Source organism: Sinocyclocheilus rhinocerous, unplaced genomic scaffold (assembly GCF_001515625.1).
Source record: "Sinocyclocheilus rhinocerous isolate Xijiao unplaced genomic scaffold, SAMN03320098_v1.1 scaffold428, whole genome shotgun sequence".
NCBI lineage: Eukaryota > Metazoa > Chordata > Actinopteri > Cypriniformes > Cyprinidae > Sinocyclocheilus > Sinocyclocheilus rhinocerous.
This window is the reverse complement of record NW_015664017.1, coordinates 12,135-38,217: the sequence shown is the minus strand read 5'-3', so window position 1 is coordinate 38,217 and position 26,083 is coordinate 12,135. Positions and strand designations below refer to the sequence as shown.

The following is a 26,083-nucleotide window of genomic DNA, read 5'->3' as shown; positions in this document are numbered from 1 at the left end:
GGGGCGTGTTAGAACGAGCCATTTTAGGTAGGCATGGTTAACTCAACTTTTATAAAGAATATCTCTTTGGATTTGAGACTTTAGTCTTTGCAACTTTACAGACCTTCTTTATGCACCAAGAGCTTGTAACACTCCAAAGAGAAAGGAAAAATTGAAATTGCATCATATGACCCCTTTAAGTTAGGAGTCATATCTTCATTGTGATTGGTTGACCTTTTTCCCTTTAAATGCAAATGTAAGCTAGAGAAACTGGGTCATGAAACCGATGCTCGCCCTTCATTTTTGTGCTGGAACAAAACAGAATCAATACAGGTGACTCAAAATACTGTATTTTATTTCTATGGCATTGAGTGTTGTATTGATTCCTGCCCTTTTGGCATCATTTCTACACCTCCTTTAACCCAAAGTGTTTTTCTGTTGCCTGAGGAAAGGGTGTTGGGTTTGAATGACTCACAGTTTTGTTCTCTGAAGCTCTTTGAAAAGGTTTGGGTAACAGTGTCCATACTTGCTCCTGTGAACACAGGCGCTTCGTTCTGGTCCCGTCTCTCACCTGGAGGGGTGTTTTCTGCTCACGCTCTGAAATGCCCTGTATTCTATAATGAGATTTTCATAAGTCAAAATGCTGTTAAACTTGTGATACTGTGTCATTAAGTAATACAGGCAGATGCAGAAGGTCATGCATTTGAGCAGTATTATTGTATTTACTGTATAATGGAGAGGTGACATGTTTGGATAGGGAGGAGATAAGGTGTGGACGTCCAGGATGAATCTTTGGCAACATTAGTTAGAGAGAAGATGATTTTAATCAGTTGTGTTTACAGATGCTTATAGTTAGTCAGCAGGGTGGAGAACAAGAGCACATATTCAGCACATGATTTCATACCTGATTATGTAAACAACAAACATTCAGACACAATATAGAGAATATAAAGGTGTGCTTGAATTGAATCCAATACTTTGAGGATAACATGCGCCTCAAATAGATCAGTCGATTTGTCAGGTTGATTTATCTGCCAATATTTGTATGGATTTTCAGTAAATAAAGAGTAAAATTAGCTTTCGTTAAATTTCAACATTTTTATGTATCTCAGAGTACAATGTAGAAATATCTATAAGTAAAATATAAAAAACATAATAATATAAATATAATTAATAATCAGATGCATAATTTATGTATAACTTAATTAATAAATATTTATAAATATAATAAATATATGATTCAGCTAATACTTAGTCAATTTTACTATTTGCATCAGCCAATAATAATGCACATATTTGGCTTTTAAGTAATTATAGAATATAATTTCTAAATATGTATAAATTATAATTAATAATAAAAATGATTATCATTTAATTTATAACTTAATTTATGAATATCTATCAATTAAATGCACACTAAATATGATCATACTTATGTATAATATAAATGATAATATTTATCGATTTTAATTAATAATCAAATGTATAATAATTTAATTTATAACTTATTATTAACACGGGATTAAAACCACATTAAGTTCTTTTTCATATTAGCATTTTTATCAAACACTGAGAAGAAGAGAAGGAATGAGCTTTTGTTGCTCTATCCTTGACTTCATTTTATTACTTTCTTGATGAATAGACAGGATTCTCTGTGTTGTGCCTTTTAAACTTTAGTTCCAGTTGCAGTACACAAGCCACGGTTAAGACAGCTGACTCCACTTTGATGTGACGCTGTCTCTCTCTCTCTCTCTCTCTCTCTCACACACACACACACATGATGCGCAAAACTCCGCATTTGAACAGTTATATTTGAACTAATAACAAAACAGTAGCTGATTCAGAAGCGCCAGATTGTCATAGCAAAGTCAGAATTACCTCCTCTCCTAGGTTCACGAAACGGTCGTCCATAAAATGCATTGCTGTTCTGTTGTAAGTAATCTTAAAGATTCCTAAATGCATCTACTTCCGGAAGGCCAAATAAAGTGCTTTTGCTTTCGCCTAGAAACACACAGCGTCTCCCTGACATGGCTGCTTCAACACTAACTGCGGTTACTGAAACCACGCCTTCTTTCTTTGCGTGCACATTTGGGCCGCATTATGCAAATATTTCCACATAGTGAGGTAGATATGTGGGGGCGTGTTAGAACGAGCCGTTTTAGGGGGGCGTGGCAGAGTCTTAACTTTGATAAAGAATATCTCTTTGGTTTTGAGACTTTAGTCTTTGCAACTTCAGGGATCTTATCTATGCACAATCAGCTTGTAACACTCCAAAGAGAAAGGAAAACTTGAAATCGCATCATATGACCCCTTTAAGAAATGTGCCACGGCGCTTGAAGACCAGCCCAATTTAGGGCCACATTTCAGTCCCTGAACAGAAGCAGGCGCATGTGGACACATGTGATCAGATCAAACTGGGAAACTGCTGGTTGACGGTAGAAGAATCCAGTAAGGAGCAGAACGACAGATGGACAGCAGATGTGTAGAGTGAACGGCACACACTCCTCCCTCAGATCCACTCAACATCTGGAACTCAAACCAAAACTGGCCCGAGGTAATGAGACTTTAAGAAGAAAGAGAGAGACAAGAACATCTTGAAGTTAACAGGCACACTGTCAATCAGTCTTTGCTGACACGCTAATAACAGGAAGTAACTAAAGTGAGATACTAAATGTGAGATAGATGGCTTTAATTGATGCAGTGTGTGTGTTTGTGTGTGTTATTGTGCATGCAGACTGAAGACATCAGGATATCATATCAATTATAACATCTGAACGGAGACTGACATTACTGCTTCTGTTAATGTGAGTGTGTATTATACAGAGAAAAGACACCTATATGTGTCTAGATTAAAGTTCTGGTTAATTTTGGTAAGATCTTGAGTGAAAACAGACCCAGAATCAGCAGAACTCCATCGAAAGCTCGGCACATTTCCACACGATTGCAATAGCATTCACAACACTGAACTTATGCCTGACCCTTCACTTATATATTTTGATTAGCTTGATTTCCACCAAGACTGCTTTTCAGTTTAGTTTAACACGTTACCATTGTTTAAATCCATTCTGCAAAACAATTTCTCCCAAAGTCAGCACAGAAAATACATGCATAAGTCCAAGTAATAATATTATAATCAATAATATAATCAATATAATATCATTATTCAAAATAAAAATAAAATAATATAAAGGATTTTTTGAAACCTTGAGGGTCCACAAAGTAAATTTCTTAAAAATGTAAATGGTATTCAGAAGCTGAACACATGCCTGACCCTTCACTTATTAAATATTTCAGCCAGTTTGCATTTTGTTCTGAATAAAACTGTTGTACTTTGTTTAGTTTAAAACAATTGAACTTGTTTAAATCTGTTCCACAAGATTGCACAGATTTCCCCCAAAGCCAGCACAGAAAATGCATGCATATATTAAAAGAATTATTATAATAATATAAACAAAACAATAAAATAAAAAATAAAATGAAATGAAGAGTTTTGAAACCTTGAGGGTAAACAGAGGACATTTCTTTAATAAATAATAACAACTTAATGTTATTCACAATGCTGAACGCATAACTGACTCTTCACGTATTAAAAATTCGGCCGATTTGCTTTTTCCTGCAAAAAAGACTGCGGTATTTTCAGGTTAGTTCAAAACATTTGAACTTGTTTAAATCATTCCACAAAATTCCACAGATTCCCCCCAAAACCAACACAGAAAATACATGCATAAATAAAAATAATTATATATAATTATTATAATTAATATAATGATATAAAATTAGTTAAAAAAAATAAATAAATAAAAAGAAGGGTTTCGAAACCTTGAGGGTCCACAAAATTAAGTGAGAACAAATATACAAATCCTAATAATCACTTCTCTTTTCTTTTTTTGTGGAACACTCATTAAAACACTTTTTATCTTTTCTATTCTGTCTTTTTTTTCTATGGGACAGCAGTTCCTGTTTTGGTCTTTTGTCCTGATGATTGACATGTAATGTGTAAACAAACACGCGTGTGTATGCGTGTGTACACACAGGTGTGTGCATGCATGAAATGTTTCTGAAACGCACAGAGGATCAGGAAGAGAGCTGATGTGCTCATGTGATCATTAGTGACTCAGGAGTCAGTCAGTATGCAGATAAAGATCAATAAACAACACTGACCAGACCTGAATCACACACATTTATTTAGTAAATATTGTGACATTTTATCACAATTTAAAATAACTGCTTTTTATTTGAATATATTTTAAAAGGTAAAAGCTGAATTTTCAGCATAATTACTCCAGTCTTCAGTGATGCATGATCCTTCAGAAATCATTCTAATATGCTGATTTGCTGCTAAAGAAACATTTCTTACTATTAGGCTATCAATGTTGAAAACAGTTGTGCTGCTTCATATTTTTGTGGAAACTGTTACATTTTTAAATAGAAAACTTTTAAATGTCTTTACTGTCATCCTCTGAATAAAAGTAGTAATTCATCACTTACATATTATTCAGAAAAGATCAAAAATAGACTGTAAACAGATTCCACTGCGAATCTGACGATGATTGTAAATGAAACCACTGACATTTTTTTTTTTAAAGAAACAGCGACAAGTTTACTGTAAGATGTAATCTGCCTATTGTGAGGAATACCGCACTCTCCCCCGTTTCCTGTCAAACAATACATATTGTGCTCAGACAGGAAATGCCCCCATGTTTTTCTGTGGCCTGCGATACATTTAATGCATAAAAACAACCGTCTATATGTGTGCGTGTGTACAAACAACAGAACAAAATATGATGCAAAATGTTCCACGGGATAATTACAGAGATCTCAGTGCATGTCATGCTGTATCCAAAGCACAAGGCATGAGCCAGAGAGACGAGAAACATGCTTGGATCACTTAAAGGGAAAATGCAGTCATTTATCTGGGCAGGAGGAAGCGTGTGACATCATTCCCATGAAATATCAAAGAGTTCTGTAGTGGAAAAGAGACGCCGCCAACAGCAGAAGTGAGTGTGTGTGTGTGTGTGTGTGTGTGTGTGTGTGTGGGTGTGTGTAAGGGTGTCAGGAGGGCAGCGGGTGAAGTCTGTCCCGCTCAAAATGACCACTTGTTTACAAATACATTGTGTGGTTATGAGCCTTGAAAACCATGCATCACTAAACAAGCCCGCAGAGTCCCATAGGTGTGCCTTACTGAAAAAAAGACCATCTGTAAAGGGAAAGTCTGTGTGTGTGTGTGTTCAATCTCTGCAGGGGAGGAAACGTGTTCCCATCTACACAGGCCAACAGGGAACCTCCTGTGTGCGTTCACGTACAATTCACAATTCATTAAACCTTTAATTTTACAGTCATGGCCAAAAGTTTTGGCAGTGACATAAATTTTGTGTTTTGCAAAGTTTGCTGCTTCAGTATTTGTAGATGATTTTTTCCACATGTTTCTATGGTAATGATAAGCATATAATAAGTTTTAAGGCTTTTCTTGGCAAAAAAATATAATGAGTCAATATTTACAGTGTTGACCCTTGTTCTTCATAACCTCTGCAGTTCACTCTGGCATGCTGGATATTAGCTTCTGGACCAAATCCTGACTGATAGCGATCCATTCTTGCCTTATTAGTTCTCGGAGTTGATCACAATTCGTGGGCTTCTCCTTGTCCACTCGCCTTTTGAGGACGCTCTTACAATCTAATTAGTATGATAGTGATTTTACCTGACTAGTCCTCATTCACAGGCCCGGATGGCCCGATTCGCGGCTTGTCGCAAGTAGCAGAGAACATCACCCATATTCTTTTCTATACTTTGTTTTTCACTGTACAACAGAACGCGCGCCAGTCACATTGACTAAACGTCAGTAAAAAAAAACAGGAGAGCGTGCTGACAACATCGATTGTCCTCTATTTGTTTTTCTTCTCTAGTCACGTTTGATCTCGCGAGTGTCCGTGAGATCACGTGTCACTGTGAAATCGTTCCTACAGTCATCAAGTGTGTGGTCTCGTGGTCTGGTCGAATCATCTAGTGTGCGGCATTCAGGATTATAAGGCTAAAAATCGGTTGAACTGTCTTCATGTCTGTGGTCTCCCATGGTTTTAAAATCTTTTAAGATTTGAAAATCGTCTAGTGTGCAGCCAGCTTAAGCAGCAAACTTTGCAAAACACAAAATTTATGTCACTGCCAAAACTTTTGGCCATGACTGTACATTTTAAATCCAAAACTACCCTAAAGATCAGCTTAAGCCCTTAATACTTCAGTTTAGACACAAACGCTTGATGAACGTATTGAATACACATGAATGCCACCAAAGTCATAATTACAAATGGGGAAACTCAGAACTGTTTTTGTTTATTGTATTTTTTTTACAATAGAATATATAACGATTAAATTTACAGCACCTTCATAACTTGAACAAAACACACCTGGTACAGTTACATCGCCACTGACTTGTTGCGTGCGCAACAGACTGAAAAATGATGAAACTTTAAAATGCGCAACACATGCGTACTTGAAAGTGTCCAGTGTCTGCGCTATTTCTTTCCATAAGTTATTACCGATAAAATCTCTAGTTTATCTCTAAATATCACACAAGCACTCGTCAATGCAAGTTTCTTGTGATTTTTTGTTGTTCCATCACATTGGCTTGTTTTTGACTTTGAAACAACAAATCTGGATAGTGTTGCCACTTTGAGGACAAACTAAGTGCAAAAATAAACTATCTCAAGGGGCATGTGCAAACTGCACACGGCTGCGAGGTTAAAATGTGGCTGCATTGGAGAACTGGAAAAAACGAGGAAAAAATGCAACTGAGCAAGTTTTGATTAGCAGTTGGGCTGTTTTAGTTACAAAACATCCGTCCGATGCTGATAATGGAATTTTCGTCACCTGCACTACCTATCATAGCCTACGCGTAAAAACCGAATTATATGTTGAGCTTTACATATGGCCTAAACATTTCCCCCCCCCCACATTCCCACCATCTGCATAAGAACAATAATCGTTTTCAGACACTGCGACTGTGAAATCCACGGACTGTGGCAAAACTCGAGGGTCATTTTGGATCTTAATGATGCACAGCGCGAGAGAGCGCTTGTGTTTATGGCACATTCCGCATGACTGCACCAGTGGACCCTAATCTCACTCTCAACACAAACTCTCCTGATGGCCTTCAATGGACACTGTTTGACATGGGAAATATAATGCTAGATTGGAACACTTACTGCCATGTGGGTGTTCTGGGTGGTTGCTAAAGTGTTTCTTAAAGGTGACATATCATGAAAATCTGACTTTTCCAGATTTTAAGTGCTATAATCAGGTCCCAAAAGATTAACCCAGTAACTTTGTTTTGGTAAGCCTTTTTCTGCAAGTGTCTGAGAAAACGAGCGCGTCTGATTTCGCTCTCTTGGTGACGTGTGGGCATGACCCCCGGTTTGAATGGGCATGACGCCTCTGCTCGGGGGCCCACTAAACACGCTACTGCCAGAATGGCTTGGATGTTCTGAGAGGAAGATGGAGGGAATAGAAAGAATAATGATCATGCGCTCACTTTCCTCCTCAGTAAGACTAAACGAAAGCGTTTTGTTTTCCTCTCTGCATTGTTGCTCTATTATTAGACGCTTTTAAGAACAGGAAACAAGAAGTGTTTTGCTTTCACTCCCCTTTGATTATTATCAGTAAGAATAAGAGTCATTCACACACCCACAGGAAAATCCCTGTTTATGGTCTCATTCTAGATACTTGAAATATTTTAACAATTATTAACTAAAACTATTAAAAGTTTTCTTTATTGAAATAAAGCTTTTGAATGTAGAGGATTATAACTGAAATAAAGATATAGGTAAACATATATATATATATATATATATATAAAAAAGACAAAAACAAAATCACTAGAACTTAAACTAAAATTACAATAAAAATATAAAATTAAAAGCGAATTCAAAATATTAATAAGCACTATAATGGTATTAAATACTATAAAAATAATATAGAATACTAAAATAGCACTACATGAAAAAACAGAGTTCTGATTCTGATGGGATATTTTCAATTCAATTTTTTGGTATTTTTTAAAAAGTTTCAAACCTCATTTTGAGTTTTGCAAAACATGAAAGTAAAATAGACTGTCACTACAAAAAAGAAAAATATATAAAAATAATATTTTCTTAATTGACCTGCCTGGTTAAATAAATGTACATAAATACAATAATAAAACAAAAAAATACAACACTTATCCAAAGCAACTTGCTGTACAAATGATATCTGCAGCAGACAATAAACCAAACACCCAAAACTAGAATTGTCATTTCATTTTATTCAATATGCTTGTCATAAATTATAGCACATTAAAATATTTTTTTGTGTTGAGTTACAAAGTGGATAGCAACATTTGATCGGTTTTCTCAAAGAAAACAATGCATTGTCAGCGAGGGACGTCGTAGCTTCATTAAACGGTTTCAAGCAGCTGATGTTGAGAAGACGAGCAGCCACTGTTGAGTCCATGCTGGATGAAGACAGATGAATTATTACACCATCACGACGGACTCGGTTTCACAAGTCACATTACATAAGGAGAGGAGGCATTGGGAGAGGGAAGAGACAGGAGGGGAACAATAAAGAAAACATAAAACAGTACAAAGTGTGTATGAGTGGATGTTTTGGAGTGATTAATAATACGCAACAAAGAGCTCTGAGTTTTGCTTGTATTAAAAAACCCAAATACATGCTTACAATGATTCTGACAATGGAAACAAACACAATAATTCAGTGTGAAACATACAGGAAAATGAATACAGAAAATGTTTTTCGCTGCGTCTGGCTACTCATGTTGATGGCTAAATATGAAGGAGGAGTAAGCAGATGGGAATGATTGAAAACAGCTTGTTCAGTGTCTCTATGTGCAAGTCAATTCCACTTATTATTTCATATTTGTCCTCTGTGCTCTCTTTTTTTGCCATAATCCATTAATCACTGACTTTTTAACTTCTTTTATCCTTAATTGTCTTTAAACACTCCGCCCCCAGACAGGCCACAGGCTGTGATTGGCCAGTGGGGCCAGGGGGCGTGTCTCTGCGGTCCAATCAAAGAGCTCCCTTGCTAAAGTTGAGCCGCAGAACAGAAGCTATAGCCTTAAACCTGGGGCTGGTTCTATGGGGTTCTTCCATTCTACTTCGACATCTGTTGCTGAATGTGAAGCAAGAACTCGTAATAAGAGAAGGCAGATTCAGTGCGGTCCTCCACGAGGTGCTGGAAAAAGCTGGTCTTGGCCGAGGTGTCGTCCCTGGAGAAAGACAATATTGAACGAGCCTTAAAATCATGCGTAATCATCATAATTGGCCCTATTTTGTTGTAAATGATTTATCTATGCATGTGTCTTCCAATCTATCATCAAAATGTAAATCCTGAACATTCATAAACAAAGCAAATAGGGGCCATTTTGATTTCTGGTCTTTCAAAGGACAGTCCCCTACCTTTATAGCCCCCCCCCCCCCCAAAATACTATTAAAGTCAATGGGAACCAAGACTTTTCCCATTTCATCAAAATATTTGCTTTTACAGAATAAATTAATTGGTTATTTAAAACTAAAACTATTAAAAACCTGTTTTCTTTATTGAAATAAAGCTTTTGAATTTAGAGTTTAACAAATAAATTCTACAATAAAAATACCACTAAAACTTCAATTAATTGCAAGCTAAATACAAACAGAGAAAAAAAAAAACTATAAAAAGGATGAAAAAAAGTCACAAGATTACTAAAAGTAAAATTACAATGAAAACTGAAAATATAACAATACAAGCTTATTCAAAATATTAATAAAGATTAATTGACCAAATATTTTGGACCATCAAAAATGGTCTCCGCTGAGCCCCGATCACTCGCATTAGATAGAGGAAAAATCCTGCGATGTTTTCCTCCAAAATCTTATTTTCTCATCGGCTGAAGAAAGAAACTCTTCTACATCTTGGAAGACATGGCGCTGAGTAACTTCATTTTTGGGTGAACTATTCCTTTAAATCTGAGAGAAATGTTCGTGGGCTCTTTTAAAACATGTATTTCAAAACCATCCAACATCTAAAAAAAAAAAAACTTTTGAAGGAATGCAACTCCCACTGTGAGAGGAGGCAGTCTGTGATAGCATAAAAACACACCATCCTACCTCAGGAACAATATGCTGCCCTGCGACTATGAATAACTGGGGCGGAAAGGGAAAGATATAGAGATTGGGAAAGATGGAGAGGAAGAACGCTGTATGGATTTAAGAAAAACAGAGAGAGCAGACATACTTGACCACATGAAAAGCAGGATGGAAGGTTCTAGACTCCAGCAGCCAAGAAATGAACGCTCGAGTTCGCTCTGAATACATCGTCTGCAGCTCAGGGATCTCAGTCTGTGAATCAACAAGAACAACAATAAACGTGTTTTCAGTTCATTCCAAAATTGCTTCTGTTTTTGTCAATAAGATGAAAGGTAAACCGCTGCTCTGCGGCCAAAAAAACAAAAATAAAATTAGTTTACAGATTAAATAAATTATATATGTTGATTATCACTGTCCTTGGTAATATATATGTATTAAATCATAAATCCAAAATAAATTAAAACAGAATTTCTGAAATAAATCATATATTTATTTATTGTGAAACTATTATTGTATTAAAAAGTTTAATACATCAAGTTGTTTAAGTTTAATGAATTCAATTGATTAGACATGATTTTTGAAAATGAAAATTTTGAGAAACTTCATAGGGCCCCAAAAATGTAACTTTTGATAAACTTTTAATAAATTGTTAAATTCTATAAGTTACATGATTTCAATTATTTTAGACATTAATTTTTGGTCACTAACATTTAATTTAAACATTAATACAAAATGAAGAAAAATTTAAACATTAAAAAAACATTAAAAAAAAAATATAAATATATATTTATATATATATATAAAAAAGGAATTTGAGAAAAAAAATACAACTGATTTCATAGGGCCCTAAAATGCAATTTGTTATTTTTTTTAATAAATTGAATTTTTATTAAATTCTATAAGTTGCATGATTTCAATTAATTAGACATGCTTTCTGATTACAAACATAACATTTAAACATTAAAGCAGAATTCAGAAAAATTAAAACATTTTTAACAGATAAAAATTTAACAGATAAAATGAAATTTGGGTAAAAAAATCAAACTGATTTCATAGTATGGAGAATCTGGAACATTCAGATGTTTAGGTCAGTGGTTTTTGTTTTGTTTTGAAACTGGAGTGAAGTGTGTGAGGTTTGGATCATTTAGAGAAATGACACACGGCCCACAATCCCCTGCAGGGTGAGATAATGCAGACCAACAGTGAAGCCTTCCAAAATGAAAAACAAATGAGCTGAACTCAAGACAAAGTTTGGTTCATGTTCTAATGCTGATCAGAAGCAGCTTCTTTCTTTCATAACGTGGAAAATATGATTATATGAATAGAGAGGAGTTTGAGAAACACAAGCCAATGTGTGTTTGCGGTAAGAAGGCTGTTTTAACACACGAGGCACACAATCTACAAACCTCTTCCCTGGAGAGAAAAAAAAAACATGCAACAACAAATAATCAATTTCGTTTTCATAACCACTGCAGTATTAATTTAATATCATTGAAATACTGTTATAGATTTTGGTAATATTTTGAATTAGATTTTATATAGATGTTTTCAATTTCTTTCAAGTTTTCAATTTATTTAAGCTTTAGTAATTTTGTTCTGTTTTTGTCATTTTTATTAGAGATGCACCGATTGCAATTTTCTTGGCCGATTTCCGATTTTTTGTTTGGGGTTGATTTGCCGATACCGATGCTTGCCGATTCCGATTTTCTTTCTAAGAACTATAATTGACAGCATATACAAACAAATATCTATGCAAATTTCAATGCAAAAATTATTTACATAATAAAAGAAATTATTAAACATTACAATTCCTCCAATCTGGACTAAGTTACAGATTTTCTCTCACTTGTTCTCTCACATATGACTAAACCACCAGTAGGTGGCGGCAAATGTCTGTTTTAATGAGTGAGTCATCTATTCATTCATTCAACCAATTAATTTAAATGGCTGATTCATTCAGAAAGGAGGCAAGTGACTGTCCTTATGAATGGGCCACTGAATCATTGACTCACTCAATTCGTTCAAAAACGTGGATTCATTCAGTAACAAAACACTGATGTGTGTTGCTCGGAGACACACAACAGTTCTGCTGTGGCTGCGAAATTGAGCAAAAACAGTCAATATTTTGTCTAAAATCTAAGTTACTTCATTTTAACTTCTTGTTTTTTGAAATACTATTGTATAAAATCAGTGTCACATTGCAATCGTGTTGATATTGATATTCGGGGAAACATCATGGCCGTATAATGCTGCTTACCTAAATCATATTTTGTAAATATCTTTTTTTTTCTACCGCAGTATGCATCTATACATTTCTGTGAGTTACTTTGTGTGTGCTGTCTCTCTCACACACTCACTCAGGCTGTGCAAGCCTCATCTGGCACGACATAAATACATTATCAGTCACAGTTTACACTGAATTCAATTAAAATTAGAATCATTCTCACGCGAAACGACATGTTTACACGCGACTGTGAGTGTGCGCGTGGCTATGATGTCATTGCCGGCGCCGCTGGCAATAAAAGGATCGGCTCAGATTCGGCAAGATGTGAGACTGGCTGGCCGGTCACCGATCCGGGCCGGTCATGCGAAAAATCAGCAGATTCCGATCACTGGCAGGTCAATCGGTGCATCTCTAATTTTTATTCGTGCTTTTTTAATATAATTTATTAAGCTTTAGTTTTTTTAGCTTTAGGTTATTTCATTTCAGTCAATTTTTATTTGATTTCAAGTAATGAACATTTTTTTGATGGTTTTAATTTTAGTTAAGTTAATATATAGTTTAGCTCTATATATAAATGACCTCTGCTATGATTGGCACAAGCTGTCATTCATTAAGTCACTGAATATTAATTAGGTGTGGATAGGTGGTAACTTTATGATGTCTGATTACGCAAGATTTTATGCCAATATGCTTGTGTTTGTGACATCAATGCAATGTGATTTCTGAAAATTACATTTATGTAGCTTAGTGTCAAGTACGTTGTGAGCTTTGTGTCTTTTTTTCAAAAGAGCAAGAACAATCCTGTTTTCCTTAGGATAAATATATGACACCTTTAACACGACAGGGTGAAAGAAGATACTTGTGAGAAATGGAAAACAGTTCACAATGCGCGCACACACACACACACTCACCATGTTGGAGGGTAAGGATGCATAATTGGGGTAGCCCAACACGTCCCGTATGAATGTCTCGTTACAGCACTTCCCCACCCACAAAAACATCACCTACAGTGCGAAGGGCAGAAATCAGTGTAGAATTAATGAGAGAAGCTGCCGCGACACAATGTTGCTCTGTCTTGATAAATTCATGTGTTTTCGCGCAGTGATGCTTACGCTGCCACAGTCCATGAGGAAGGCTCCCTCTCTAGTGAGTTTCTCTGCAGTGAGCTGCAGTAAGGGAGGCTGAGGAATCACAGAGTCATTCAGATGCAGTGCAGCCTAGAGGACAGATACAACACAATCTATTCAATCTATCCCACACTTCACCATTACTGCCTATTTTTGTTTTTTAACTGGCTGCTGAAATTTGTCTAGCTGTTGTCAGCGATTTTTGTTGATTTGCCAGATTGATGCAGGATGATTTATAAAAAGCATTCCAACTTCAACTCCCTTGAAGAGTTACGTTTTTGTTTGTTTGTCTGTTGTAGTGCCACAATACAACTATATAACTTATGAAAGTCTGCTAATGATGTATAACAAAATGTGAGTAAATCTCAACACTGATACACGTATAAAAAAAACTTTGTAAATGGCAGAAAATGATTATAGGTGGAAAAGTAAATCCATATTAGTATCTATATAGGTTTGAAGTAGGGCTGCACAATTAATTGAAATATAACCAAAAATCATGATTTAGGTTGCTTAGAACTTGCTAGCCATCTTCCTAAACTGTAATGAGAAGAACATATAAACTGACTGTTGACAACAAAACAAACACTTTAAAGGCTTCATGAAGTTTAAAAAAAAATAAATAAATTGATGGTTTGATGTTTGAAAATGACCAATTTAATATATATATATATATTAATAAAATAAAAAGTATCAGTATATTCTTATAAATGTAAAACATAAAATATATGCGCATCACACCACAGCTGTTTCCTCCAGCGAAAATGTAACGTTAGACCTTAACACATATGAACGTATACTTTATAAAATGTTGCTATTTTCATTTGAAAATTGAACTTTCAATATAAAACATATTACAGTGCATGTGGCATTAACTACCATACAGTCATGCCCAGAAATAATTGAAGACAGTGACAGACAGTAGGCTACTTGAGCATAGAAAGATGTTTGTATACTTGAGCTAATGGAAGAGGTTTGTACTAGAAATGCAAACAGTAAAGATGTGTGTGTGTGTGTGAGATCAGGAAGACTTGTATTTGGCTTATTCAGTACTCAAATGTTGGAATACTGCAATAGGTTTAGTATAGCACCCTAACCTATTAGTCAGACATTATTTTATTTATTTTTTATTATTATACCCTCATTGGGGGCTGAGCCCCCCTAAAATGAAAATCCTAGAATCGCCCCTGATATGAAGTATATCAAATGTTAACAGATTTTTAAAAAACAAACATTTTTACTGCATTCTAAAGATCTGGGGCCTTCTGCCTTGCACTTTTCCCCTACGAAAATACGAAGAATTTGATCCTTTTAATGGCTTTTCAATGACATGTGGTTAGTAGGTGAACCTCTGGTGGCGTATATGCATACAGCGCCCCCACCTGTTTGAGCAGAGCAAGTACATATAGAGGGAAGAGACGCAGGGCGGCAGGGGTGATCAGGCCGGAGGGCTGGATGTTTGAGCCGTTAGCGCGATATGCCATTAAACAATCCACCACGGCATTAACTAATGCGTCTCTCGCGTCAGACAGACTGGAGCAGATGGAGCGATCGATAGCTGCGAACAGATGCAAAGACAGAGACGATGTTTCTAGCAAAGCAAAACAGAAATCAACCTTAATAATCCATAGTGATTATTGTTCCATTTTAACATCATGTTGGTTGAAAATGTATGTCATTAAATTACCTTAAATTAGGGCTGCAACAAATAATCCCTAAATGAAGATGTAAATCAGGGGTCTCCAAACTCCTGCAGAGTTTAGCTCCAACCCTAATTAAACACACCTGAACATAATCAAGATCATACTAGGTCTGCTAATAAAGGTCTTACTAGGCATACTAGAAACTTCCAGGCAGGTGTGTTGAGGCAAGTTGGAGCTAAACTCTGCAGGACACCGGCCCTCCAGGACCGAGTTTGGAGACCCCTGATGTAAATAAAAGTACAACAAATTTTGATTATCGATGTAGCTCATCTGCACACTCTGCTTGGAAAACATCTACTTGTCCTGTCACATTTACATTTATGCATTTGGCTGCCGCTTTTATCCAAAGCAGCTTACACTACATTCTGTGTTTGAGATGCGTTGTCCTTAACACATAACTTATTTCCATTTTGAAGCTCCCGTTGACATAGGAGCAATTTTTTGACTAAAATATAATTTTTTTCTTTAATATTTCTTACATTTAAAGTAAGTTCAAAATTTTATTTTCTTATGAGAACAGTCACAGTTTACACGGAGTAAATTAATGACAAAAGTCTTTAAAAAAGAAACGCGTGTTGAATTACAGTCACTGAAAATAATGCATTGCATTAACAATGCTTGCATTTTAATGCATTGTATTTTCAGGGCTTGCATTTTCCGGTTCTGAAATTCAACTTGGTTGTATATTTAAGCTGTGAATATTTCCAAAAAAATTAATTAATAATAATTATTATTTATTTATATATACAACAAATTTTGATTATCGATGTAGCTCATCTGCACACTCTGCTTGGAAAACATCTACTTGTCCTGTCACATTTACATTTATGCATTTGGCTGCCGCTTTTATCCAAAGCAGCTTACACTACATTCTGTGTTTGAGATGCGTTGTCCTTAACACATAACTTATTTCCATTTTGATAATAATTATTATTATTATATATATATATACACACACACACACACACACAAAATGCATTAATCAATTCACCTCCCAGATTTCATTTCCATAATCACTGTGTTTAAATATATGACTCTAATGGAGATTATGCATCGGTACTCTACTGCACTCCTGCAGGTCCCGGATGTGCAATGCTGAATATTCTTCCGAATTTGAATCACTGAATTTGTAGAAGCAAATTTGTAAAGCGAAATAAAATGGACCGAAAACTGCTTTCCAAATATTATAGGTGGTGTTTCAAGAACAGTTAATGCAATGCATTTTTTTTTTTATTATTGCATTTCAACTGTGCCAATTTTGTCTAAACTTTTGTTATTAATTTACATCCATATTACACAGAGTATAAATGTAATATGTTTAAATAAGTGAATGTATGCTCCTCCAACCTTGTACCAGTAAACATTGAGTCTGTACTTTTGTTTCTTTATTATTTTTTACAATCTTTATCAACTTTTACTTTCAAAAAGTAAGTTTAAATGCTATTTTTTTTTTTTTTTTGCGCATACCCTACATAAGATACATTCACTGTAAATAATGGATTAAAAAGTATTTTTAATTCAAACGATTTTAACATTAATTTGGGGGAAAAAAATCAAAATAATCTTTAGTTGCAGCCCTACTATAAATGCATACAATACATATATATAAAAATACATACAACACATACATACTAGAAACACAATATATACATACTAGCAACAGGACACTGTGCACAAAGTATTGACATAATATACTGCAATTAAAATGTCAGTGTGTTTGTTCTACTCACCCATGTTGGCCAGCAGGCATGTGATGGCCTGGATATCGGCTCCAGCAAACACTCCACTCAACTGACTGACCACCGGCAGACACAGAGTGTGCACTCGGATTCGACGTTTCCCTGTCAATCAAAAACGCATACCAATCAAAGGGAAATCCTACTCAGTTTGTGGGAGTGGTCTGATGTTCTAAACACGTCGAAAATGCTCTCTTTTTTTGATTAGTGTCAATGCTTGATTACCTTTGCTTGATGTGTAAAGAAGAGCTGCCTGAAAACAAGCAAGTGACGTATCAGCTAAACTCTCCTCGATGGACATCTGCACAGCGAAGCCAGAGTCCGGGTTCACGTTGGCCAAAGAGAGCAAATCAGTAGAGCGCACAAAGAAGTTGCCATGGAAAGTGTGGATGGACAAGCCTATTGACCAATCAGAGAAAGTGTCATTAAAAAAAAAAGATATGAAATCACAGGGCCCTACAGATACTGGTTAATGGAAGTGTCAATCAAAGCAACTGTGGCAGCAGGGCCGTGCAGAGACCTTTGGAGGGGCAGGTGCTCATAAGTATAAAAGGGGCACATGGAGCAAGGCTTTTAATAGGGCTGTGCTCCTTGCTGACACGTGTATCGAAACGGATGCTTCTGTATTGATAGCAGCAAATGCCGTGACGCAGTTTTGAAAAAGAAACACAGAACAGAAAAGACCATTTTAAGTTTAAAAGTTAAAAGAAAATTTTCTTTGCACCTCTTAATCACTCTGGAATTAGAAACAGAATTATATTATTATTATTGAATTTACAGGGTATGGTGGTTTTGCTGTTGTAAACACTACTGTTGTTGTTGTAAAAAAATATATTTCTGTCTTATTTAAAATAGAATTATATTCTAATCCTGTTCTGAATTTATTCAATTTATTTTTTGAATGATAATGATAATAAAAACAGGATTGATAAGTATAAATCGGAGGATGAGAAAATCAGTATACGCCTGTTTTATCAGTGTTGTGAAAATTATTTTTAAGGCACTCTACGTTTTTTAAATAAATAATGTAATAATATAAGTTCAAAGTAATATTTTTTAGTCAGATAACAAAGACAAGACCCCTCGACGCCTCGTCCTCCGCACTTTATTCGGGCAGGTGTGTTCACGTAGAGGTTTCTAGATTTAAATCTAGATTTACATTCAAAGAGACAGTATAGATAGTCTATGCATGACCTGACGTTTTATTCGTATCCAAAATGAGGAGAAGTAAATATCTGGATGCAGTGTATGCCTATGTTTAATTCATACTTGAAGCCGGAGGGCGCTCTTGTGCAGAAAGTCCAAAACAGACTCATAGAAGGAATGACTTATGACCTGCAGGAAATCCCTAATATGGACAAAAACATCTGGCTATGGCTGTAGGGGAGCTGAATAAAAAGCAGAAAAAAACGTGAAGAAAATAAACATACGATTGCTAAAATATACGGTTTGTGTGTGTTTTTCAAGTTATCTCCAGGTAATAAATAAACTATATTATTTATGCAGATTATATATAATAACTGATTGACATATCATTTAAGAAACTATAGAATATATTTCCTGCCTTATTCTGTGATGAAAATGGGGAAAAGGTGCTCGTAGTAGCCTTTATAAACAGATCATAAAATTATCATTAGGAAAATATTGAACAAAAATATTATAGCCCCTTGCTGCAGCTAACCTTACTTCCACAGGCTACAAACAGCAATATAAACAACAGCTGTGTATGCTCTCTTCACGCCGTTCTTGTAAAATAATAATAATTGAATAATGTAAGTTTACAAGCGCACCGCTCCGCTGAGAACTCCACTTACCGCCGCCCGCAGACATTATGAAGGCATCCTGGTAGTGCGCTAAATTAAAGGTGTCTGAACGTGACATCCCGGATGAGATCGCAACGTCAGGTGAAAGGTCATCATCATGTGGATAATTTTATTTACGGCTAAATTATTATTCATTAATTTTACTAATAGTTAGATTGAGCAGGTCTTCACAAAATGGCGTTTAATTACAAAAAAAATAAAAATTGCCTTGACAAAAGGGCACTTTGGGCATTAAGAGGAAAAGGGGCAGGTGCTCAAGTACCCACCGCACCCCCCTCTGCACGTGCCTGTGTGGCAGTGTCAATCAAAGCTCGTGTATCTCCACCTCCTTACCTTTGGTGCATCTGATCCTCATGACGGCTTCAAATCCGATCTTTCTGGTGAGGTATCGCTGCAGATCTTTCTGGAATTTCTGGCTCTGCACGGTATTGTGAACATGATGGAAGGACGGGTAGTAAAAGACACTGCCGGCTGAGTATTTGGACACACATGCTGCACAAGAAGAAAAAAAGATCTTGTTTCACAACTTTAGGGCACATATAACTAAGAGCTGAGAAAGAACATTAAGTGTGTGCATGTGTACCTAAAGAAGCCAGGTCTGAGTACTGGGAGCTCAGTAAGAACAGATCCACTCCGATCTGCTGTCCAGAACAGTCCAGAGCCAGTTTCTTGTAAAAGTCTGTAGCAGGACCCAAGTGCTGGACATTCTGAACACAAACAAGCCAACAAAAACTCTCAAAGCACAGAAACATTCACTGAAACATAATTAAGTATCTGTAATGTTTTTTAAATCACAATAAAACACGTATCTAAGATACTTTTAGTTAATTAAACAGGAACACATTTAACTGCCAAACAGGGTAATTGCAATTTTAAAATACTCAAGACATGTTTTATTGAACATATACATGTGTTTCGAAACTGGCTTATGTAGTAATATATCAATATTGGTTGATATTGGATTTTGCTGATATAATAATAATGTACTTAAAGAAAGGCAACAAAAAGATTATTGTGCTGATACTAGTTAAATTGAGTGAGTTAATGTTTGTTTTTTTCTTCACAGAGAGAAGCCAGAAGAGTTTGTTGAATTAAATTCCAGATACAGTTTTACTGAGTAATGAAAATACCACTAATATCCAAAAAACAAACAAACCCAAAACTCTTTAAAACAAAACACTCTTTAAAAAAAGGTATATAATGCAGGACCTTTAATTTTAAACAAGCCTGAAATACACAGACTTCCAGCTGCTCATTTAAAATCATAAGCAAGATAAAATATCTAGTCCTAAAACCATTTACAACATAATACAATCTTATCACCATAAATTAAACACTGTCATAATTCATCAAAGGCAGATCATAAAGACTCGCTTGGCATAAATGCGTGGTATTAAATAATTGTGAACTGCGTAACAGCGCCACGTTTTGACTTTGAACATGCAGTGCACACATTTATTTAATGGAATCATAAACTTTTAAGTTGAATAGTTTAATATAAAGCCAATTTATGTTAAACATAAACTGTTTTTCGGTCCCAAAATTTAAGACCCTTTAAGACTTTTGTTATACTATTTACGAAATTTAATTTAGTCTAAACTGAATTTAGGACTTTTTAAAGAAACTCATGACTTCAACAACTTGGTAGGGCCAATTTCTATGCTGGTAAATGTTAATTCTCTTATAACTTGTTGGAAAACTTCACATGTTCCAATCACTGAGCAGCCACTCATATGAATGTTTGCATTTATGCATGATCAGGGTCTGTTTAAGTTGAATGATGATTCAGGAGCGTTACCTTGGTGCTGGATCTGAGGTTGGGGTCTTCCCGTGACTGCAGGAGTCCAGCGCCGAGGGTGGGCAGCTGGGTCTGAAACACAGACACCCGGCCTCCTGTTGGGCACATGAGTTTATACGCCACCTGCAGAGCCGGACCCAGAGCGCTCTGAGTCTCACGCGTGTGCGTGAACATCCCCGGCAGCGCGTTCAGCAGGTCCTTCACCAGCTGCGAGCACATGCACAGACACACTTTCTGTCAAATAACGCAGCTGCAAAAATGGTGTCACATATCAAAGCTTGTGTGATACAGAGACAAAAGATGAAGCCGGGAAATGGGAACACAAACACATCTGACCTCACACACACACAGAGATATAAGGTCTTAAAATACAGACAGAGAGAACGATAAGATTCCAACCTCTTTACTCTCTTTGAGATTCACCAGCAGATTGTCGTGAGTTGGGATGAAGACATCTAAGAGAATCAAAAACAAACATCTCTCAATCACTCAGATGCAATGCAATGTTCTGTAGGCCTGTTATGAATGCACAATAAAAAAAAAAAGCCAATATAGCCTTGTGTGGTTAATAAACCACAAAACTGCAATGCAATGAAATGAAATAATATCTGTATGTTGCATGCTTTGTGAAAGCATGGTGCTTTTTGTTTTCAAGGGTATAAACATTTTTCAAGCATAGTTTGAGCAAAACAAGCTTAATTTGATGACAAAAAGGAATTGCTTGCTAGTTAACCCTTTAACTACTTCTAGTGTCTTAATATTGGAGCAACAGCAGCAATATGAGATTATATTCTATATATCTTTTTGCAGAGCAAATTGCAAAATGTGAAAATATTGATTTCTGACCAAATCCTGTTGCAAATGCAGAATCATTAGACATGAAATTTTCAGATATCACAAATTTAGATAAATAATAAATAAGTAATACTATAATAGTAATATTTTATTTTATATATACACCCACAAATATATATATATATATATATATATACACACACACACACATACACTCAACTTAGTACTGTTCTAGTACCAGGTGTTTGCATATTTTAGAGTGACAAATCGTACCAGCGTACTCTGATGTCAAAATGCGTACCTGCTACTCAGTGTGTACTGGTTGGCAGATCTATATATATATATAAAATTCATTAAATATATATTATACATATATAATAAATTAAATAATATTATACATATACAATAAAAGTGTATATGTTATTACATATACAATAAAAGTTTTCATATACATATAAAAATATGAAATTTTAGTATAATATAACATATCTTGTGTGAAAGTGGCTATTATCAATCAAAACTGGCCAATTTGCAGTTACAAAACATTGCTGATTAATTAAACGAAAGTCACTCTTAATGTGCAAAGCCAAAATCGGTGAACAGAGAAAGAAAAGTAAGAGAATCAGACAGGATTACCATCAATATCAGACACCACCAGCATCTGAGGCTGAGAAAGACCCTCCTGCAGGTTATAAAAGTGGACGGTGCTGTCAAACGTCACAAACCCGATGCGTGTACGAGTATCTCCGGGCAACCTGAGAGAGAAACATGCATGCGTGGTCACATCTGAGGTATGTGACACTCAAAAACATTTCATCAGCTGTTATATCTCACTTTTCTAGGTTGTCCAGCAATGACTGGCAAAACACATTCAAGTAGCCCGACTCCACAGCATTATGAGACACATCCAACACGAACAGGTACACAGCAGGCTGAGGAGGACGAAGCTGGAGACAGAAAACAAACGTCAAATAAAATGCAATCATAGCATTAAAGTTCTTTGAAGACGGGAAAACACTCACCATGTAATCAGAGGAAGCGATGAACTCCACAGTTGAATTCTGGACCTCTGGTCTCTTGTGAGGCTCACCGTATGAACGAGTTACAGGATTATACATAAACTCATCAGGGACTGATTGAAAAGACGACAATTTATCAGAACATAACGAAACCATCAAGAACATGTTAATGTGAGAAAACATAATTTATTTTAGAGAATTTAATCGTAACTTATGGTACAATAACTGTCAATAACTATCATTTAACAACACATTTGCATGTTCACGGTTCTCTAATGTCAGTTAATGGTCACATAACATGCAGGCAAACAAATAAAACATTTAATCTTTTTTATTAAGTGTTTTATTTTGATTGCTTTTATTTTCAAATGTTTTATTTTAGTTTGACGTTTTTATGATTCAATTAATTTCCTTCATTAACCCCAGTTTGAGAAATCCTAAACCAGACTAACCAAACACAATTGTAAGTCTCTTACCATCATTGACTCTGTAACACAGATTACACTTCCACCTGCGCTGATCCAGAAACGAAACAAAAGGGTTTATATATGTCCGACATGAACGACAACGAACTATAGTGTTAGAGGTGATGACTGGTAACTGCTGCAGAGACAATTTTGATGCACAAAAGTAAATGACTCAAAAACTCAGGAATGCATACTTTTGAACTATTTCACCAAATTTTTCGAAACACTGATTCAGCAGCTTAATTTTTTATTTTTTTTTGCAGAGGTCTCTGTGTGGCATATTATGTCCAGAAATGATATGCATATTCAACACTCTTCAAAAGTTTGGGGTCAGTGAATTTTTTTTAATGGCACATAATATGGAATATAAAAGAAGATAATTTGAGAGAGTTAGGGTATTTTTTAGACATATTTTTAAACTACAATCATCCAGCCTAAATGTTTCGTCACCCAGTGTATTTGTGTTTTCCAATTTATAATGTTGTTGATTCATATTTATATGGTGAGGAAGATACTTAAAAAAAACCTTTGATTTAAAACTCTGAATAGAATTTATTTTAACAAAAAAGACAAGTAAACAGTCCGTAATAAAATAAGAATAGATAAATGACAAGCAATGGCACAAACAAATACAATAACAAGATACAACTAAAATTAACTGTGCTTTTTCAGGTAGGTATAACAGTAATATTCAGGTACAGAAATACCACAGAAACTGAATAACCTCTTTAACTTTAAAATAACACGTGTTAGTCTTCAATGTATAAATAAACATTAATGACAGACAGCAGCAGGTTTATTTAGGTTGCTGTCTCTTTAAGACCTCATGCACGGATCTGTTACACAAGTTCTCAACTGTTTACATTCACTTAATAGCCTATATACAGACAATGTTTAGTATAAATCGATTGTTTACGTGAATACTCATCAAGACGGGCATTTTGACATAATTGTGTATGTATTTGGCCGTTGCGCGCTCTCAGATGCGGCTCTGTGGCACGCTTTGGATGTGAGCTCACAGAAAAAGGTCTCACGGAGAGCGCAAGTACTGAATCAAGCACTTGAATGTTTAAAATTATAAGACTCAAAAGCATGTGCAAATGATACATTCCGTCATCTGTCCCGAGCGTCTTTCACGCTGAAATATTTGCGGGAATTTCTAGTTTTACAAGTGCGAAAACTGCTGGAATCATTAGAATTATGCGCAATCCCAAGCCGAAATTCAAGCCATGTTTAATATTAAAATATTATAATATAGCAAATAGTCTCCCCTTTAAGTAAATAAGAAAACATGCATGCAATCATATATATATCTATATAAATAAATATAAATTTGAACGCAATATAAATAAATATAAATTTGAACGCAATATCGCCCAACTATTGGCATTTGTAAATAGTGATTAGCCACTGAAACCAGTAACAATCTCCATTTCCATGAACCATATCAGACCCCTCAAACACCTACCCAAATCCACCCAGAACACACTCCACTGCTCTCATGATGTGTATGCAATTTAAAGCTAAATTTCCCATTTACTCTCTGATATTCAGTGTTATTACAGAATCGGGACTCTTAGAGAAGACAATAATCCTCAGAAGAGCTTAACCTAACACTAATCCTCCATAACCCAACTGAAACCATAATAGACCAGAGAGAGAGAGAGAGAGAGAGAGAGAGAGAGAGAGAGGGAGAGACGGGCTGTGATTGGCTAAGCGATGGTTATCCTGGGCTCAATCTACTACCTCACTGGATCAGCAACCTGAACTCAAGAACAGATTGAGAATGAAACATCCACACGGAACATAATTGAACACATGAAATTTTAGTTTGGGTGCATGAAAAAAAACAAACAAAAAAACAAACAAACCCGAGACTCCCCCTCGAGTGCAAGAAGTCCAAGAAAGGAGCTATTTCACTCAACGAGGACGATGAAACCTCTGGAGTGTGTGATGAATTGGTAGCAGGCTAAAACTCCCCATGAGAAAACACAGCACCCCAACACACACTTCATAATGAAGTGCTAAAAATACAATCTGCCCACAACACTCTCACACACTTCTGTAGGAAGCAGGAGCAAACAGGGTTACTAAGATTACCAGTCCATTATGGAGACTGAAAAGGTGCCAGAGCTTATACAGCGATTCCGGAAAACTCTTAGATCTGGCCAAATCTGCACTGACTTCAGAGCTGAATGATGATATTATGAGCGTGTTGCTAGAAAACCCAGCCAAAAACAAATTTTAAGACCAAAGAAAATTTCAAAAAATGTAGAATTAAGATTTTTTATATTTTTGAAAGAAGTCTCTTCTGCTCACCAAGGCTGCATTTATTTGGTCAAAAATACAGTAGAATTGTGAAATATTATTACCATTTATAGGAACTGTTTTCTATTGTAATATATTTTCAAATGTAATTTATACCTGTGATGGTAAAGCTGAACTTTCAGCATCATCAATCCAGTCTTCAGTGTCACATGATCCTTCAGAAATCATTCTAATATGCTGATTTGCTGCTTCATTTTTATTAATTATTATTGGTACTCAATTAATAACACTAGTTCTTATTTTCAATGGTTAAAACTAGGGCTGGGCAATAAATCAATATCAATATGTATCACGATATAATTTTTTTCAATAACGGTGATATGATTTTTAAACACATTTCCGATATTTCGATATACATTACCAGTGTTTCCCATACATTGATTTATTTGTGGTGTTTGACTTCGTTGAATAAACATGATATAATTTTTTTCAATAACGGTGATATGATTTTTAAACACATTTCCGATATTTCGATATACATTACCAGTGTTTCCCATACATTGATTTATTTGTGATTTACTTCGTTGAATAAACATGAGCACTGCACGTTTCAAAATCAAAACGCAGCGCGGGTGTTTTACATGAATGTATCTCTGAAGGGAACCGACTGTCTTCAGAAAAGTTTCGATGGCATTTTTATTTGATCCGATAAAGAAGCGTTCATGAGCGGAGATGCTTTGATTACAGCCATTACTGGAGAAACCGCTGGTTCTACCGCTCTCAAAGCACCTCCTGCTGGCAGACAATCAGTTAGCATTTTCAATAATAAGCCTGTCTCCAGCAACGTTTTTGTTTAATTTTTTGTTTTCTTCAGCAACTCAGAGCACTTTTCATACTCTTTATCCTGGCTGAAGCACATTTGTTTCAATCTATAAGAATAATCAGCCTACACTACCAGTCAAAAGTTTTTGAACAGTAAGATTTTTAATGTTTTTTTTTTTTTTTTGTTTTTTAAGAATTCTCTTCTGT

The 26,083-nt window shown here is 35.5% G+C and overlaps 1 protein-coding gene across 1 annotated transcript in view; it reads right to left on the bottom strand.

Moving 5' to 3' along the window:
• Positions 1 to 8,252: 8,252 nt before the first annotated feature.
• Positions 8,253 to 26,083, bottom strand: part of LOC107729318 (protein transport protein Sec24B-like) — a 24,354-nt gene continuing 6,523 nt past the window's right edge. Inside the window, exons 5-20 of the mRNA XM_016539779.1 lie at positions 22,796 to 22,922; positions 22,323 to 22,432; positions 22,135 to 22,247; positions 21,937 to 22,055; positions 20,905 to 20,960; positions 20,506 to 20,712; positions 19,291 to 19,414; positions 19,041 to 19,199; positions 17,110 to 17,283; positions 16,879 to 16,989; positions 14,776 to 15,003; positions 14,402 to 14,406; positions 13,431 to 13,535; positions 13,230 to 13,322; positions 10,243 to 10,346; positions 8,253 to 9,238 (exon numbers count right to left, since the gene is read on the bottom strand). Coding sequence (XP_016395265.1) covers positions 9,124 to 9,238; positions 10,243 to 10,346; positions 13,230 to 13,322; positions 13,431 to 13,535; positions 14,402 to 14,406; positions 14,776 to 15,003; positions 16,879 to 16,989; positions 17,110 to 17,283; positions 19,041 to 19,199; positions 19,291 to 19,414; positions 20,506 to 20,712; positions 20,905 to 20,960; positions 21,937 to 22,055; positions 22,135 to 22,247; positions 22,323 to 22,432; positions 22,796 to 22,922 — 1,950 coding nt within the window. The 3' untranslated portion in view covers positions 8,253 to 9,123. The remainder of the gene's footprint in view (positions 9,239 to 10,242; positions 10,347 to 13,229; positions 13,323 to 13,430; positions 13,536 to 14,401; positions 14,407 to 14,775; positions 15,004 to 16,878; positions 16,990 to 17,109; positions 17,284 to 19,040; positions 19,200 to 19,290; positions 19,415 to 20,505; positions 20,713 to 20,904; positions 20,961 to 21,936; positions 22,056 to 22,134; positions 22,248 to 22,322; positions 22,433 to 22,795; positions 22,923 to 26,083) is intronic.